Genomic DNA, 20003 nt, shown 5'->3' on the forward strand with positions numbered 1-20003 from the left:
TATGTTAAGAAACTTTGGAATGTTCCAGATTTTTGTCTCATAGAAAATCACAAGGTGTATGAACTACCAGAAACATGTCACATCATTCCACCACAAGAAAAACAGTAACAAATCTGTGGGCAGGGCTGGCCATTGGAAAAAAATGTGCAATTGGTAAAGTGATTTCAGAACCTCCATATCAGGAGTACACCAACAGACTGAAATGTTAACCAACAATGAAGGTATTAGAGTATAGGGTATTGGCTGTCATCGACATCTGCATAGAGAAAGATACAGAAGAGGAAAAGCTTTAGGACTCAGGAATAAAACTAGGAAAGTGGAATGTCAGGTGATGAGACTACTGTTTTGAGACTAGTGCTCAGTTGTGTCCCACTCTGTGACCCCGTGGACTGTAACCGGCCAGGCTCCTCTGTCCATGGGATTTCCCAGGCAAGAATACTGGAGTTGGTTGCCATTTCCTCCTCCAGAGGATCTTCCCAACCCAGGAATCAAACCCACGTCTCCTGCATTGCAGGCAATTCTTTACCATTGAGTCACCTGGGAAGCCCCATTTTGGGACAGGGGACCCTGTTTATCTAAGTCCCTGTGAATTGTCTTCTCCTCTCACTGGCTGCCTAGATACTAGATTGCTCTTCTAAAAACTATCTTTGAAAAGCTTACATCCGATGATTTCATTCTTTTGCTTAACACTTTTTAGTAACTTGTCACTGACCTTATGAAAAAGGAAAAGTGCCATATTACAGACTACAAGGTTTTTCAAGGCCTGGTATGTGTTCATCTCTCCCATTTCATATCTTTCTACTCTTTCCCCAGGCTTGCCACTGTCCACCTGTATGGACATATTCTCTTGCCTCTGAGTCTTTGCATTTGCTGTTCTCTCTGGAACACTCTTCTACCCAACTAGCTTCTCCTTCAGACCTCAGCTTGAACATGGCTTCCTTTGAAAAGCCTACCTCAAATCCCCAGGTCCCATCTGGGTGTCCCCCCATTTCTATGTCTCCACAGTACCTTGTGTTGTTCCTGTTCGAATACTCCGTCATTCATCACCCTCTATCTTTATTGTGTATCACTCCATGAGAGAGTAGGGGCTGCTTATATCTTGCTCATCACTGTGCTCCAACTACCTGGCAGAGTGTTTGGCATGTGGCAGGCCCTCAACTGGTGAGTTATGTCTAGATTAGGATAACAGCCTTCATGTACTCCTTAGAAAATGTATATGTGTTCTAGGATAGGGTTTCTCAACCAGTTGACATGTTGAGTGTGGCAATTCTTTGTTAAGGGGATCTGTCCTGTGGATTGTAGGATTTTTAGCAACAACCCTGGTCTCTACTCACTAGATGCCAATAGCATTCCAGTGTGACAAGCAAAAATGTGTAATGATAGGATATCATAAATGTTAAGTTTTAATAATAGATTTTTTTGTCTTTATCATATCTTTTAAGTAAAGACCTTTAAATCTTACACATCCTTGCCACATCGTTTGAAGCATTCCATTCCCACACTGAGAAACACTCAGACTATTAAAAGACTGTGTATTTTTTATTATTCATAAAGCTGACTGTGGTGGTGTGACAAACATTGGTAAAATATCTTCATCTATTGGAAGAACAGTAACTAGTTTTACTGTATTATAGGCAGTTGAAATTCCATCACCAGAAACTTCAAACACTGTGAAGATTAAATGATGCTTAAGAAATATGAAATGAGAAATTAAACCACTTTATGACCAAATTACCTTAAAATTTTCTTCTGTTAGTCCCTCATTTGTTTTGGAATTTCTTATCATAGCTGCCACATATCTTTTGACTAAATTCCTGATAACTTCCTGGAATTTAAACAAAAACATGAAATGGCATTCAGTTTCCTTCTTGGACTCTTAGTACAATAAGGAACATATACAAGAAAAAAAATATGCCTAGACTGTCTTTGCAATGGAAAATTCTCACAGGATCCAACCATTTTCTACAAAACCCCCAGTTAAGTCCACTGGCTAAATGAAGAATTACTATGTGTCCAAATTTGGTGGCAGAGTGGGCCAGTGAGATCAAATTCACCCAAAAGAAAATTTTTCCACCCAGGCATAAGGTAAACATGATTCACATTAATAGAATAATCAGAGTAGAGTAATCCTTGAATGGTCACAGTCAATATCCTTTCCCTTCAGGCTGGATTAAACTTTAACCCTCCTAGTAAGATGAGAGTTTTTCTTCCTTTTATAAAGTTGACATTCTTCAGTGTCACAAAATCTGCTGATCTCGATGTCCACTAATTATACAGTCAAGATATTTTTTATTAAAGTCAATCTGTTCTTCTCCTTTACAGGGATGGCCTCTTTTAACTTAGCCTCCTGGGAATGGTATACATATAGTCACTCAGCTTTGTGTTAGAACCAGTGATGATGATAGCTACCACTTAATGCAATATGTCAGACACTGCCAGGACACACATGCACACACAAATACATACATACTCACCACTCAATTCTCACAACTACACTTTGAGTTAAGTTTAATCATCCCTGTTTTACAGATGAGGAAACTGAGGCTCATGGAAGGCAAGAGACTTATCCAAGGTCACACAACTGACCAAGAACTATTGTGCTTAGTTCATATAAAGAAGCTTTACCTGGTAATGTTGGTTCTGTATCAGGCTGTCAGCATGGCGTTCCTGTCATTGAAAATGGACAGAGAGCTTATATCAGCAGTGTCCCAGCAGCCCATCCACTCAAATATATTTTTAAATATTAGGACTGGAACATGACACAGGAGCTGCTGCTTGACAAACCCCCAAAGCATCTGTAGGTTGGAGTAGTTTTATGATGTTCAAAATAGGGAATGTCACAAAGGAGGGAAAGGAGAAAACATTTGTGTTTACAAAGAGACAATTTTTAAAGGCCTTACTGTGAAGCTTCTCAAGTTGTGCCTTCTTCGTCTACCATCAGGGTCTCTTTTAGGGCAGAAGGTGTTGTTGAACCAGTTGCCAAGGTATAGAAATGACTTGGGGCTGGGGATAATGTTGAAAGGAGGTGGCAAGGTGCCACCTTCGTCAAAGTAACTCATCCAGAGCTTCGTCCTTGCAAACTTCCACTCAATATCAGCATGATCCTGTGAAAGACAAGTTCAAAGATGGGGGATAGGAAAATACAAAATGCACCCATGACTCATTCTAAAAGTTCTACTTGCTTCTACAGAGGGAAATATGTCAGTAGCTATAAAAATTCAATTTACACTGACCTTACCCTCTAGTGTTTTCCTCTACATGTTTTCTAGTTGCAACATTTACGTTTTGCTCTATGATCAATTTTGAGTTCATTTTTCCTTAAGGGGTGAAGTTTACATTGAGGGTTTTTTTTTTTTCTTGTTTTGTTTTTGCCTGTCGATGCTCATTTGCAATTTGCTGAAAAGGCTATTGTTCTTCCATTGAATTGCTTTTGCACCTTTGTCAATCAGTTGTGCATGCTGGGACTACTGGCTATTCACATTCAAAAGAATAAAGTTGGATTCCTACCTCACACCACCTACAACATTCAACTCAAAATGAATCACAGAACTAAATTTAATAGATAAAAAGTATAAAACTCTAAGAAGAAAATTTAGGAGTAAATATTTATAACCCTGGATAAAACAATGGTTTCTTAGAGAAGACACCAAAGGCCAAGGAACAAGAGAACAAAATAGGTAAATTGGACTTGATCAAAGTTTAAAACTGTATGTCAAAGACACCATAAAGAAAATGAAAAGACAACCCACAGAACAAAAGAAAGTAATGAAATATCATATATCTGATAAGGGACTTGTATCCAGACTATATAAAGAATGATAACAATTCAATAATAAAAAGACAAATCAATTTGAAAAAGGGGAAAGCACTTGAATAGACATTTGCAGAAAGACACAAATGACCAACATTGTTGGTCATTAAGAGTATTCAAATTGAAACTGCAATGAGATACGACTTTAAACCCACTAGGATAGCTATAACTATTTTTCATAGAAGAATAGCTAGTGTAGGTTAGAATCTGGAGAATTTGCACCCCTCACACACCACTGGTGGGAACATGAAATGGTGCAGCTACTTTGGAAAACCATATGGCATTTTCTCGAATAGTTAAACATAGAGTTACCATACAATCCAGCAATTTCACTCCTAGCTACATAACCAAGAGAAACGAAAGCACATTCTACACAAAAACGTGTACACAAATGTTCAGCAGCATTTTTCATAATAGCTAAAGAGTAGAAACAACCTAAATGTCCATCCGTCAATAAATGGATAAACAAAATGTGGTATACTATCATTATTATCCAGTCTTTAAAAGGAATGAAGTTTTGATACATAAGGCAACATGGATGAAACTTGAAAATCTTATGCTGAAAGTATATTCTGCTGAATCAAAGTATATTCTGCTGAAGGATCCTCTATGACCCACATCCCAGAGTATTAGAAACAAAAACAAAAATAAACAAATGGGACCTAATGAAACTTAAAAGCTTTTGCACGACAAAGAAAACTATAAGCAAGGTGAAAAGACAGCCCTCAGATTGGGAGAAAATAATAGCAAACGAAGCAACAGATAAAGGATTAATCTCAAAAAGACACAAGCAACTCCTCCAGCTCAACTCCAGAAAAATAAATGACCCAATCAAAAAATGGGCCAAAGAACTAAACAGACATTTCTCCAAAGAAGACATACAGATGGCTAACAAACACATGAAAAGATGCTCAACATCACTCATTATCAGAGAAATGCAAAATCAAAACCACAATGAGGTACCATTACACACCAGTCAGAATGGCTGCTATCCAAAAGTCTACAAGCAATAAATGCTGGAGAGGGTGTGGAGAAAAGGGAACCCTCTTACACTGTTGGTGGGAATGCAAACTAGTACAGCCACTATGGAGAACAGTGTGGAGATTTCTTAAAAAACTGGAAATAGAACTGCCATATGACCCAGCAATCCCACTTCTGGGCATACACACCAAGGAAACCAGATCTGAAAGAGACACGTGCACCCCAATGTTCATCGCAGCACTGTTTATAATAGCCAGGACATGGAAGCAACCTAGATGCCATCAGCAGACGAATGGATAAGGAAGCTGTGGTACATATACACCATGGAATATTACTCAGCCATTAAAAAGAATTCATTTGAATCAGTTCTAATGAGATGGATGAAACTGGAGCCCATTATATAGAGCGAAGTAAGCCAGAAAGATAAAGACCATTACAGTATACTAACACATATATATGGATGGAATTTAGAAAGATGGTAACGATAACCCTATATGCAAAACAGAAAAAGAGACACAGATGTATAGAACAGACTTTTGGACTCTGTGGGAGAAGGCAAGGGTGGGATGTTTCAAGAGAACGGCATCGAAACATGTATATTATCTAGGGTGAAACAGATCACCAGCCCAGGTTGGATGCATGAGACAAGTGCTCGGACCTGGTGCACTGGGAAGAGCCAAAGGGATCGGGTCGAGAGGGAGGTGGGAGGGGGGATCGGGATGGGGAATACATGTAAATCCATGGCTAATTCATGTCAATGTATGACAAAAACCACTACAATATTGTAAAGTAATTAGCCTCCAACTAATAAAAATAAATGAAAAAAAAAATAAAATGCAGTCATTAGGGACTGAGGCACATACAAAAAAAAAAAAGTATATTCTGCTGAGTCTTCCAGTCCATGAACACCGGTATGTCATTTCTTTCATCCATGTTTTGTAGTTTTCAATGTGTAAGTCCTATCTATACATGTTTTGTTAACCTTTTGCCTAAAATGAAAGCTTATGCCTAAGTATTTCATTTTACTTACAACAATTTACAATGGCACTGTCTTTTAAAATTTCAGTTTCTAATTGTTCATTGCTAGTATATGGTTGATTTTTGTGTATTGACTTTGTATTTTGTGGCCTTGTTAAATTCATTTTTTTATTCTATGAAATTTTTAAAATAGATTATTTAGGGTTTACTTTATGCAGAATCACGAGACAGTTTCATTTCTTCTTTTCCAATCTGTACGTCTTCAATGTTTTTCCTTACTGCACTATCTATGATCTCTAGTACAAAATGGAATAGAAGTACTTAAAGCAGATATACCTTGTTACTGATCTTAGGAAGTCTTCTGTCTTCTACCACTTAGTTAGCTATAGGTTTTGTGGTTCAGGTTGTGCATATTACATTCTTTTCCAGTTTTGCTAAGACATTAAAAAAAAAAATCATCAGAGTAGAAGTTTGTCAAACACCTTTTCTGGTCATATAAATTGATATGACCATAGGATTTTTCTTTTTTAGATAATTAATATAATGAATTACTTTGCATTTCTGGAGTAAATTCTATTTGGTTATGGTATGTTCTTTTTATATATTGCTGGATTCAAATATGTTAATGCTCTGTTGAGGATTTCCCTGTCTATGTTCATAAAGGATATTGGTCTACAGGCTTATTTTTTAAATTTTCTGTACTTTTTTCCTGGTTTGGGTATCAATAGAGTACATTATATATGTAATATATTTATATGTAATTAGAATTAATTTTACCAATTTCTTATCACTATATTTTAATGTGGCTACTAGACAATGTAACATATGTGGCACATATTTGTGACTTGCATAAAATTTTTATTGTACAGAACTTCCCTAGACTAATGGTGTATTTAGTCCTGCTTAACATGACTGAAGTGACTTAGCAGCAGCAGCAACAAGGCTTAAAAGCAAGCCTCAGAGGTCAAACTATTTCCAGAATAAAGCTCAAGTGTATTTAAAACAATACAAAAATATCCAGCATCCAACAAGGTAAAATTCATTATGTCTGACATCCAATACAAACTTATCACAATGCCAAGAAACAGGAAAATTGATACATAATGAAGAAAAATTTATTAAACAGAACCAGATACAAATCAGTTGTATTCTATATTGGCAATGAACAGTAAAATATTAATTTTTTAAAAGTATCATTTAAAATATAAAATCCTTAGGAATAAATATGACAAAAATATGTGTTTTTTAACATTGGAAACTGTGAAAGATTACTGACATAAATTAAAGAAGACTTAAATAAATGTAAAGAAATGGCATATTCATGAAAGACTAAATATAATTAGGATGGCAATTCTTTCCAAATTGATTATAGATTCAATACAATTTCAGTCAAATCTCAGTTGGCATTTTTGAAGAAACTGACAAACTGCTTTCAAGTTTATATATAAATACAAAAGATGTGAAAGATGTAACTAAAAGATGTAGTTAATTTTGAAAAAGAACAAATTGGCATTGAAGATCAATGGAACAAAACAAGAAAGTCCAAAAATAAATGTGTGCATATGCATAATTACAGGCATATATGCAATTGACTTTTAAGAAAGGTGTCAAGGCAATTCAACTTGGAAATGATAATCTTTTCAACAAATTACTTTGGAATAGTTGGACTTCCAGAAGGAAAAAATAAAGAATCTTGATCCTTACTTCACACCATATACAAAAATTAACTCAAAATGAGTTGTAACTCAAAGTTATGGGAGGGCTAAATCTATAAATATTTTACTAATAAACAATTTGCTATGTTTTTTTCTTTCTGCTTGCTTTGGGTTTAGTTTACTGTATTTTTCTAGTTTCATAAAGGTGGAAATTTAAGTTATTGATTTGAAATATTTTTTAATATAAACTTTTACAATTATAAATTTCTTTCTGAGGATATTTAGGATATACTGTACTCTCCCTTTAATTCATCTCAAAGTATCTTCTAATTTCCTTTGTGATTTCCTCTTTGAACCAGTAGTTATTTTGCAGTATCTTCTCTGCTATCCATTTATATGTGAATATCCCAAATTTTATTATGTTATTGATATCTAATATTTGCAGAATATATTTTTTATTATTTCAGTCCTTTAAAAAAATTAGACATTTTATGGACTAACATATAATCTGTCCTGGAGAATGTTCCATGTGCAGTTCAGAAGAGCATATATTCTGCTATTGTTGTATGGTATGTTGTATAGATAGATGTCCATTAAGTTTAGTTGGCTTATAATGTTGTTCAAGTATTCTATTTCCTTTTTGGTCATTTGTCTACTTCTGTTTGTTGCTGAAAGTGGGGTAATAAATGCCCCAATGGTTATTACTGAATTTCTATTTCTCCCTTCAGTTCTGTCAGTTTTTGCTTCATGTATTTTGCAGATCTGTAGATAGGTGGAAATGTGTTTATAATTGTTAAATCTTCATGATAAATACATTCTTTAATCATAAAAAATGTCCTTTGTTTTCTCTAATAACAAATTTTATCTTAAATTCTATTTTGTCTGATAATTAGTATAGCCACTTAGCTCTCTTTTGATTACCGTTTGCACCATATATCTTTTCCCAGTCTTTTACTTACAGTTGGGCTTCCCTGGTGGGCAGGGAGCATGGTCAGGGAAATAAGATCCCACATGCCACATGGCACAGCCAAAAAATCTTTCTTTTACTTACAATCTACTTGTATCTTTGAATCTAAAGTATATCTCTTCTAGACAGAATATAGTTGGATCATGTGTGTTTCTTAAAAGTCTGGCAATCTTTGCCAATTAACTGGTTTTCTTAATCTAGTTACATTTATAGTAATTACTGATAAAGTAGTATTTACATCTGCCATTTTTCCATTTTCTGTATGTTGCATATCTTTTTTGTTCCTCTATTTCTCCATTGTTGATTTATTTATGTTAAATAGATGTTTTCTAATATATCTTTTAATTCCCTTGTTTCTTTTACTATATTAAAAACTTATTTTCTTAGTGCTTGCCCCAGGGATTACAATTAACTTCTTAAAATACAATTTACTTTGGATTAATACAAACCTGATTCAAATCATAGCAAAAACTGTGCTGTTCCATTCCTTCCCTCATTTGTGCTACTACTGATACACAAATTATTACTTTATATATGGCACATTTAAAGATTATAAGCCTATGAACACTCCTGTGTAATTATTGAATTATGCAGTTATCTTTCAAAGTAGATAGGAAAAAATCCCCCCCCCCCCATAAGATTTGTATTGTATTTATCTATACAATTACCTTTAATTACCTTTTCTGGTGCTCTTTACTTCTTTGTGGGTTTTTTTTTTAAGGAGAGGGTTGGTTTGGGTTTTTGTTTTTGTTTTTTGTATTGTCTAGTGTCCTTTCATTTCAGCCTGAAGAATTCTCTTTAGCATTTCTTATAGGATGTGCCTTCTGGCCATTAATTCTCTCAGTCTTTGTGTACTTGACAAATGTCTTCATTTTTCCTTCATTTAAGGATACTTTTGCTGAATAGAAAATTCTTGGTTGGCAGTCTTTTGCTTTAAACATTTTGTATATGTCATCACACTGACTTCTAGTGCCCATTGTTTTGGATGGAAATCAGCTATCTTTTCCTCCTTTCAAGATTTTTTCTTGGTCTTTGAGAGTTTGACTAAGATGTGGCGTTTTCTGTGTGTTTATCTTACTAGGAAATATATGAGTTTGTGGATGTGTAACTATTTTTGAGAAGTATTTATTCATTATTTCTTTAAATATCCTTCCAGTTCTTTTATTTACTCTCTTCTTTTTCTGGGACTCCCATTATGTGTATATTGGGCATTTAATGGTGTCTCACCATTAAATTCTCTGAAGTTCTGTTTGTTTTTATTGATTCTGTTTTACTTTCTGATCGTCAGTCTAGACAATGGTAACTGAATTATCTTCAAATTTGCTACTTCTTCCTGCCAGCTGAAATCTGCTGTTGAGCCCATCTAGTGAATTTTTCATTCTCTTACAACACTTTTCAAATCCAGAAATTCAATCTGATCCTTTTAAAAAACAATTTCTATCACTTTATTAATATTCTCTATTTGATGAGACAATGTTCTCATAACTTTTCTTTAATTATTTAGATGGTTTCCTTAGTTATTTGAAGATATTTAAAATAGCTAGTTCAGTATTTAATAAAACCAACATTTGGGCTTGTCCTCAAGGACAATTTCTATGACATCTTTTTTCCTATGTATAAACCATACCTTCTTTGTGTGTGTGTGTGAGTGTGTATGTTTTGTAATTTTTTGCTGAAACTGGACATTTTAAGCAATTTAATATGATAATTCTGGAAATCTGATCCCCTTCTTCCAGACTTTCATTTTTATTGTTTTATATGACTTTCTTTGACTGATTCTATAAAATCTGTATTCTTTGTCATGGGCAGTCATTGAAGTCTGCTCACTTAGCCTAGTGATCAGATAATGATTGCACAGGGATTTCATTAACTGCCTTGAATCAATAAGTTTCTCACATTTTGCTTGTGGCTCTGTATTTGCATAGTGACACATCTTCAATGTTCTTGCAGTTTATCATCTGTAAATGACATGTTTGAGACAATAAGGGAAATTTACATATGGGCTCCCAAATTAGTAATTATAGTGTTTAAGTGTTAAATTTCTTGAGTGAGGTATGGAATTGTGATAATATAGTTAAATATATATGACAGTATTTGAAATGAAATGTGATATTGGCAATTTACTTTCAAATATCTTTTAAAATGTCCTTGGGCCCCATCATATATATACAGTGGTAAGAGCTTTGTTTCAGAGGCCACATTAAATTGTGACTTATATCCACAAACTTTTAACTTAATGCTGAATAAGATGGTTATACAATATAGTCTCCATTGTCAAAAGTGTACAGTGTAAGGGAGAGAAAAATCTTTTTTATTAGTACATGAAATCTTTAAAAGGAGACCTATGTCTTACACTGTTTGTCTTAGGGTGGTTTTTGAGTGAACATTCAGTCTGTCAGTGATAACTAGAATTTGCTCCTTGGTCTTTCAGATATTTCACAAAGGTTTGCACTTTGCTCTCCAAGGTAGTAGTGCTTAGCTATGATATTAAAGGATTAGCAGATCAAAAATGACATCAAGCAGAATAGAGATTTGTAAACCTGGTTCTATGAAAGAAGGTAATGGACTCAGTGAGTCTATTAAAATTGTATATAAAATATTGGGGTTTTTAAATTTTCCTGGGCTTTCATCATATTCTCAAAGAAGTCTGCCCTCCCCTAAATGGTTCAGAACTACTGAAGTAGAGGATAGAGGATTCTGTTGATTTCTGAGATGCCTATTGCCTGTATCTGAACAGTGCTAACCAGCTCTTAATGGATAAATCAGAGATACTTCTATGTTCTCTAGGAGGGAATAAGTGGCTTTGGGTTAAGTGAGCAATCGGTTCAAAGGGGAAACAAAGCCCTAGATTAAATTTAAGGTACTTATTAAACCCACTGCTAAATTTTATTTCATGAGCTAATAAAGAAGCACATATATTACCATGTTTTAAAACTATTTTGATAGCTACTGTAATAGAATTTCTTTCTATGGTAATTGCATATATTTTGTTTTCATGTAGCTCAATTTGTGTGTTTTTTCTTTTGATATACATGCTTTTGCTGTTCTAATCTTTTTAAAAATGTAAATATATTTGTCATATAACATTAAGGTGTACAACATTGTTGATTTGATACACTTATACATGGTGATATGCCATGTATATGCTCTATTACATCACATAATTATTGTTTTTAGGTGGCTGGAGTAATTAAGATCTAGTGTCTTAGCAATTTTGATGATTACAGTATGATATTATTGTCCCTAGTCACTATATTGTGCATTATATCTCCAGGACATACTACTAGTTGCAAGTTTGTACCTTTAGGCAATGTGAATTGTACACTTCCAAAAATGAATTTTATGGTATCTGGATTATATCTCAATGAAGCTGTTACCAAAAAATAAACTGAGAAGAAAACATAGGAATACTTTTCATGACTTTATGTTAGGCAGTGATTTCTTAGATTTCACAGATAGCAATGCTGCTCTCCTCATCTTTTAAACTGTACAATTCAGTAGTTTTTAATAGATTTACAGAGTTGAGCAACCATCACCACTATCTATTCTAGAAGATTTTCATCACTCCTAAAAATCCCCTGTATCCATTAGCAGTCAATTCCCAGCACTTGGTGCCCTCCCCAAAGCCCCTATCAGCCCATAATCTACATTTGTTTCCATGGATTTGTCTATTTTGAACATTTCATATCAATGGATTATATAATATTGGTCCTTTGTGTGTAGATTCTTTCACTTAGCATGTTCTCAAGGTTCACCCATGTTGTGTGTGCTCAGTTGCTCAGTTATGTCTGACTCTTTGTGACTCCATGGACTGTAGCCCACCAGACTCCTCTGTTCATGGGATTTTCCAGGCAAGAATACTGGAGCAGGTTGCCATTTCCTCCTCCAGGGGATCTTCCTGACCAGGGATCAAACCCATGTCTCTTGCATCTCCTGCACTGGCAGGTAGATTTTTTACCACTGTGCCACCTGGGAAACCCCCCATCTATGTTGTAGCAACTATCAATACTTCATTCCTTCCTATGGCTGAATAATACTACATTTCATTGTATGGACATACTACATCTTTGTTTATCTCTTCATCAGCTGATGGTTGTTTGTGTTGTTTCTACTTTGCTATTAATATTAGTGAATTATGTTGCTGTGAATATTTATGTGCAAGTCTTTGTGTAGATATATGTTTTTTTTAATTCTCTTGGGGACATACCTAGGAATGGAATTGTCCAGTTATACAGTAATCCTATGTTTAACTTTATGAGAAACTGTCATACTATTTATTAAAGTGGTTGTACCATTGTACATTCCCACCATCAATGTATGAGTTCTGATTTTTCTACATCCTCACCAAAGTTTGCCACAGTCCATGTTTTTTTTTTTTTTTATCATAACATGCTAGTGGGTGTGAAGTGGTATCTCATTCTGGTTTTGATTTATGTTTCCTTAATGCTGAATGATGTTGAGCATGTTATCATGTGCTCATCAGCAATCTGTGTATCTTATTTGGAGAAATGTTGATTCATATATTTTGCTTATTTAAGAATTAAGGATGAAATTTGGCATGAGAAACAGTCTGATGCTGGGGTTTTGAGATAATTTATAGTGGATGGCAGTTCTTTCCTAGTAGCTCAGCTGGTAAAGAATCTGCCTGCAATGCAGGAGACCCTGGTTCAATTCCTGGGTTGGGAAGATCCCCTGGAGAAGGGATAGGCTACCCACTCCAGTATTCTTGCCTGGGGAATCCCCATGGACAGAGGAGCCTGGTGGGCCACAGTCCATGGAGTCACAAAGAGTCAGACACAGTTGAGCGACTAAGCACAGCACAGCAGCATAGTGGATGGCATGAATGATGACAGTTTTAACCACCTCAACTCTCCATTCCCTAACTATTATTACAGACAAAAAAATTCACTCAGAGTTCTGTAAAAGCAAAACAAAAAGTGCTAAAAAAATTATTGAACTCACTTTATTTCATCCAGATAACAAACTTATAACAATCCTGCATGCTCAAGCTATCTATCTTTTAATTCATCCATTCTGGTATTAGGATTTACAAGTGAAATGATCATCACAGGGTTAAGTATTGATATATTTATTGAGTTGAAAAAAATGAAGTCATCCTTTTTGAGACAAAAGAAATATGATTTAGCAAATTGATTCGGAAATGAGACTGGCTTTGCTAGTTAGGCTCTCTGACAGATATTTTTTTCAATGAATTGCTGAATCTGAAACTTGAAAATGTTGGTAAAATTATATTTAAAACATATGATGAGAAGAAAGCATTCATAAAGAAATGGTTAAGCTGCATTAAAGTTAATAACATTTCTATTTTCCATTTCAAGAACTTGTTTAGAATAATTGGGTTAAGCAAAGTGCCTCTATATAAGACAGTAACTGGTACATTTAATAATTATTTGATAAGTTTTAGTAAGGTCTCCAAATTTAGTGGCTTAAAACAACAAATATTTATTATTGTAAAGTTTCTGTGGGTCAGGAATCTGGGTGCGGCAAGTTGTTGGCCTCTGGCTCAAGATCTGTTACAATGGTATAATCCAGTTGTTGGCTGGAGGTAGGGTTACGACTGAAGCCTGAACTGAGGGGCATTTTCTTCCAAGCTGGTTGTATGGTTGTTGACAGGATTCGGTTCCTTGTGGGCTGCTGGACTGAAGATATTAGTCTTTTGCTGGCTATTGGTCAGAGATCTCTCTCAGTTCTTTCCAGAGTGGGCCTCTCCATACCAGCTTATAAAATGACAGCAGGTTTCCCCCAGAGGGTGCGTGAGAGAAAAGCCATGGTCTTTTTATAACCTAATCTCTGAAGTGACATCACTTTTGCCATAATCTATTTGTTAAGAGTCCATAGGTCCAGCTCATACTCAAGAAAAAAAGGTTGAATATGGATTCAAATAACAGGAAGTGGGTATCACTGGGGGCCATCTCAGAAGCTGCCACAGTATTACTTACCAGAAATTGAGAAACTGAATGACTGTAATCTGTAGGGTAAAAGTCCCTACCATATTGAATTACTGTAGAAAAAGTGAAGTGAAAATCATCCAATCACGTCCGACTCTTTACAATCCCATGGACTCTATAGTCCATGGAATTCTCCAGGCCAGAATACTGGAGTGGGTAGCCTTTCCCTTCTCCAGGGGATCTTCCCAACCCAGGAATCAAACCCAGGTTTCCCACATTGCAGGCAGATTTTTTACCAGCTGAGCCACAAGGGAAGCCCAATTGCTGCAGAAGTCAGTATGAAATGCCTAGGCTACTGCCTGGTATGTAGTAAGAACTATATAACCGTTCATTCCTTCTTCCACATTTCTGAGCCTATAATACCAAAAACAAACTTTGACTTTTCATTTTACCCTTTGATAGCCCAGAATAGGCAGTCTTTTATCTGTGGAATATTTCTGTAGCTCTTAAAATACAGTAGATATTCAATAAGAACTTTGTAAAATGAAGTGAGTCACATTTTTTTTAACACAGGGTCTCTAGGTTCTTGTCATCTCTAGACACATTTGAAAAGGGAGAATGATGATATAGCTCCTATGGGTATTTGGCTATTTTCTAATAAACTGAGCTGAATGTCCTGGTATCTGGGCAATGGCTTTACTACTATTAATTTTTTTAAATCCCTGTGTGGGCTAGCTTTTTGTTTGTATTTGTTTTAACCAAAAGCAGTTATGTCTTTTAAAAAATAGTTTTTTCTAAATGTCTAATGATTTCGACAAAGAATAAAAGCAAGCAATGGGCCGAGTTGTAAACCACAGGCATTTTTATTTTAGCTTAAGAATCTTTCTGGTGCCCACTCATTGTACCTACTCCAATTAGGTGAGGATATAATTTTTTCTAAATGTTTTAAAAACAGCTCAAGGACCCCAGTTGATACCATTTCATTCCCCTTGTGCTCGGGTGACCTCACATTGGGATTTACTATGAAATAATTTGTCAGAGAAGTTATTGCAAATTGTCCTCTCGTTGATCTTTTCCCACTCATTTATCACATATAAATTCATTGTATACCTATTCATTCATTTTTTAAAATTAATTTTTATTTTATTAAAGTATCATTGATTTACAATATTATTGTTCAGGTATACAGCAAAGTGGTTTGGTTATACTTATGTATATATGTGTGTATATATATGTATACATACATAAGAATATATATATTCTTTTCCACTATAGTTTCATACCAGATATTACATAGTTCTCTGAACTATACAGTAGGTCCTTGTTATCTATTTTATATATAGTAGTATGTATCTGTTAATTCCATACTCCTAATTTATCCCTCCCCTCCTTTGGTAACCATGTTTGTTTTCTATGTCCATGAGTCTGTTTCTGTTTTGTAAATAAGTTCATTTGTACTATTTTTTAGATTCCACATATAAGTGATATATAATATTTGTCTTTCTCTGACTTACTTCACTTAATATGATAATCTCTAAGTCCATCCATGTTGCTGCAAATGACATTTCATTTGTTTTTTACAACTGAGTAATATTCCATTGTATGTATATACCACATCTTCTTTATTCATTCCTCTGTCAATGGACATTTAGGTTGCTCCCATGTCTTGGCTATTGTGAATAGTGCTTCAATGAACATTGGGGTGCATATATCTTTTCAAATTAGAGCTTTCATTTTCTCCAGATATATGCCCAGGAGTGGGATTGCAGGGTCATACGGTAGCTCTGTTTTTAGTTTCTGAAAGAACCTCCAACTGTTCTCCATAGTGGCTGTACCAATTTACATTTCCATCATTCATTTTTTTTATTCTTATTTTGAACAACTACTATATTCCAGGTATTCTGATAAATGCTGGGTATAGCAAGATGACTATCCTCTAATGGTGGTATGAATGCCACACAGAACACAGAATACAGAGGTGGCACCCGAATCATGAAGACTGGGACACAGCAGACCACCTGGGAGGATTGGTTAAACAGTATGAGCTGTAAAGTAATGAGTAAGGTACTTATTCATCCAGATGTTCATTCATTCAACCAGTATATACTGACTGCCTGCTAGGTGTGAGGAGCTGGGATTTTAGCAATGAACAATATGGACAACATTATAATTTGGCATGTGGAAATTTGTTTTCAATCCTTGATCTGGTTTGAATTGCATGATTACAGACGTGGTTTTTGTAGTCATATTTGTCTGAATTTCCGTAAATGTATGATGCCCAAGAGATTTTCATTCACCTTGTATGAGCTGGCCTTTCACCTTATGTGAGAGACAAATCAGACACAGACTTTTTAAATTTTTCAATGTGGGGTGATGATGCCCTTTCCCATACTTTGCCCTACTGTCTCTACCCAACTATGACTTTTCAATATTCTCCAAGATCATCCCCTTGCTGGGTGCTTTTGTATAAGACAAAACCTACACAATCATATGCTGTGGTCCTTCCTCTTCCAACTTTCCAAAATTTTCAGGACTTTTGTGCTACCTTAATGTGATTGTAGTGATACACATCCTTACACATGTGTTCTACTCATGTAATCATGGCCTTCATTGTCTTTGATATCATCAGCCACTATAAAGCAAGCAGGTGAGGACTTCTAATTAGCTCCTTTCTCACTGCCAGTGTAATATAGATCATACTCTCAAACATTGTTGACTTGCTCAGATTTGGAACACATGACTGCAGCTATGTCAAAGGAATGTGTCTGTTCATTTTCACATTTCTCAACAAATCTAAGCACAAGGTTATTTTTCTTGCAATCAAACCACAATACTGATTTTTTACCAGTTTTTTATAAATTCTTAGGCACTCTCTCAGCTCTCCTGCCAGCAACCATCTTGCCCTCACAAACTAGAAAGCTTTACAACATAATGCAAAGGGAGAATAGCATGCACAGACATGACAGAGCAGAACTAATCATAGCCTTTAAGGAGAACAACTACTTCCAGGCGTCTTGGGCCCCATGGCAATACAAATTGCCATGAAATGCACAATTGTCAAGGTGGGACAATTAGTTTCCCTGGCATTTCAAGGGAAGTCTTCCTCACTTTGGACTGCTTTCTTCTGGTAAAATTCAGAGCATGCTTCTCAAATGTTGGTATGCATCAGAATCATATGGGGCATTTGTTAAAAATGCAGATTTCTGGACCTCAGCAGGCATCATACATTGTATTGTGGTTTTGCCTCAGGGCAATTTTTAAAGAATGTAAGCATTTGAAATATATCATCATTTTTATAACTCCATTTTTGTCTTCATTCATTTAAAAAATACACAGGCATCTTCAAAATATGGAAGGGGCCATACCTGCCACAATCTCTCAGAGGCACTGAAGTAGAGAAAGTGCCCTCAGTGAGTATCACCATCCTCCGCCAGGCCCTCACCTCCAACTTTGTGTGCATGCGCAGTGGTCTAGAGAGGAGCCAATTTTAATCATTTTGAGGCCTGCCAGGAAAGACTTTGATGCTGGTTTGTGTAGTTTAGAGCCTTTATGGTAACTTCAATCCAAGAGAACAAACTCAGCCCAAAACATCAAGGCCAAACAGAGAGCTCTCCCTCCACTTCTGCTCCTTGCCCATCCATTGCCCCCAGCACTCCCTGTACCCTAGTACTGATGCCCCCCAATAGCCCCAGACTGCAAGAGCCCCCTCAGTGGGTGTTACAAACAGGTCTTCCTTCCCACTGAACACTTGGCAGTTGTCCGTTGAGCAGCCATTAGGTCTGCCACCTCACCCACTTCCATTCCCAGGGATTAAAGGACTACTAATTCCTCCACTGATTATGTTGCTAGGTGGGGGAAACTGCTGCTTTGACCTCTCAAGGACTTCATGAGTGTTACTTTTTTACTGGTTATGCAAGTTTCCAGTCCCTGAAACAACCACAGCTTGAGTGGACAAATTTCAGTGCTAAACATCAGGACAAAGCTCACAACCCAGGCTCTGGCTCCATCCAGATCTCTCATGCTCATGCTCTCAACTCCCCTCACATTCCATTACTGATACCAACCAGTCCCCTGTCTTGTTGCTTCACGAGCAATCCCCAGCTGTGTGCAGCTGGGGACCAGGAAGCAGGGAAGGAGCGACAAAAGAGGTTGTATTTGAACTGGGCCTTGAGAGATTGGCAGGATTTCTCCAGGCAGAGATGGAGGGAAAGAACTTTCCAGAAAGAGGCAACAGTAAGAACAATCAGGAAGAGTAGAGAGGTTGAGCATGGGCAATGATGTCCAGGGAACTACTTAAGATTTGTTTACATCAGAGGTTCTCAAACTTCAAGGTCTTATTAGACTTGCCTGGTGTGTCATAATGCTGATGCCTGGGTCTCACTTCAGACTTGAAAAAATGGATAGAGACTTTATTTTGGGGGGGCTCCAAAATCACTGCAGATAGTGACTGCAGCCATGTAAAATTAAAAGACTCTTACTCCTTGGAAGAAAAGCTATGACAAACCTAGACAGTATATTAAAAAGCAGAGACATTACTTTACCAACAAAGGTCTGTCTAGTCAAAGCTATGGTTTTTTCAGTAGTCATGTATGGATGTGAGAGTTGGACTATAAAGAAAGCTGAGTGTCAAAGAATTGATGCTTTTGAACTGTGGTGTTGGAGAAGACTCTTGAGAGTCCCTTGGACTGTAAGGAGATCCAACCAGTCAATTCTAAAGGAAATCAGTCCTGAATATTCATTGGAAGGACTGATGCTGAAGCTGAAACTCCAATACTTTGGCCATCTGATGCAAAGAACTGACTCATTGGAAAAGACCCTGATACTGGGAAAGATTGAAGGCAGGAGGAGAAGGGGACGACAGAGGATGAGATGGTTGGATGGCATCACCAACTCGATGGACATGAGTTTGAGCAAGCTCTGGGAGTTGGTGATGGACAGGGAAGCCTGGCATGCTGCAGTCCATGGGGTCACAAAGAGTCGGACATGACTGAGTGACTGAACTGAACTTTGGGATTGGGAGGGAGGCGCTTCTAGAATCTGCATTGTTTCACAAGCTTCTTTGGGTGATTTTGACACAAGTGATTCTTGAACATCTTTTCAGAAGCACTAATTTTTGGATTCTGCCCACTTGTCCAGGTGTATTCAGCAGGCTAGAGCAGCAGAACAGCAGCTCTTCCACCTTCCTACATGTCCCTGACTTCCCATGGCCACTGCCTTTTGTCCCTCTGTTGATGGGACAGTGGGTAGTAGGTATAATTTGTGCACCTCCAAAGATAATGCTATCTTGCTGCCCAACAATATGAAAAAAACTGACTTATCCAGCTACTCTGGAGAAAAGGCATGGGAAGGAAGGAGGGAAAAAGTCAGAATTAATAACTGATATGGGCTTCCCAGGTGGTGCTAGCAGTAAAGAGCCTGCATGACAATGCAGGAGACACAGGAGATGCATGCTCGATACCTGGGTTGGGAAGATCTGGAGAAGGTCATGGCAAACCACTCCAGTATTCTTGCCTGGATAATCCCATGGACAGAGGAGCCTGGTGGGCTACAGTCCATGGGATCGCAAAGAGTTGGACATGACTGAAGTGACTGAGCACTCATGCAGCAGTCTCCCCAGGCATTTTTGTTTCTTATTGGAGTATAGTTGCTTTACAATGTTGCATTAGTTTCTGCTGTACAGCAAAGTGAATCAGCTATATATA

General features: G+C 36.6%; 1 protein-coding gene across 1 annotated transcript in view; it reads right to left on the reverse strand.

Moving 5' to 3' along the window:
* Positions 1-20003, reverse strand: part of TRPC5 (transient receptor potential cation channel subfamily C member 5) — a 309416-nt gene that overhangs the window by 11153 nt on the left and 278260 nt on the right. The window contains exons 8-10 of the mRNA XM_020881534.2: positions 2901-3104; positions 2626-2667; positions 1736-1825 (exon numbers count right to left, since the gene is read on the reverse strand). Of these exons, the coding sequence (XP_020737193.1) occupies positions 1736-1825; positions 2626-2667; positions 2901-3104 (336 nt within the window). The remainder of the gene's footprint in view (positions 1-1735; positions 1826-2625; positions 2668-2900; positions 3105-20003) is intronic.

This window comes from Odocoileus virginianus, unplaced genomic scaffold (genome assembly GCF_023699985.2).
Source record: "Odocoileus virginianus isolate 20LAN1187 ecotype Illinois unplaced genomic scaffold, Ovbor_1.2 Unplaced_Scaffold_1, whole genome shotgun sequence".
Classification (NCBI taxonomy): Eukaryota; Metazoa; Chordata; class Mammalia; order Artiodactyla; family Cervidae; genus Odocoileus; species Odocoileus virginianus.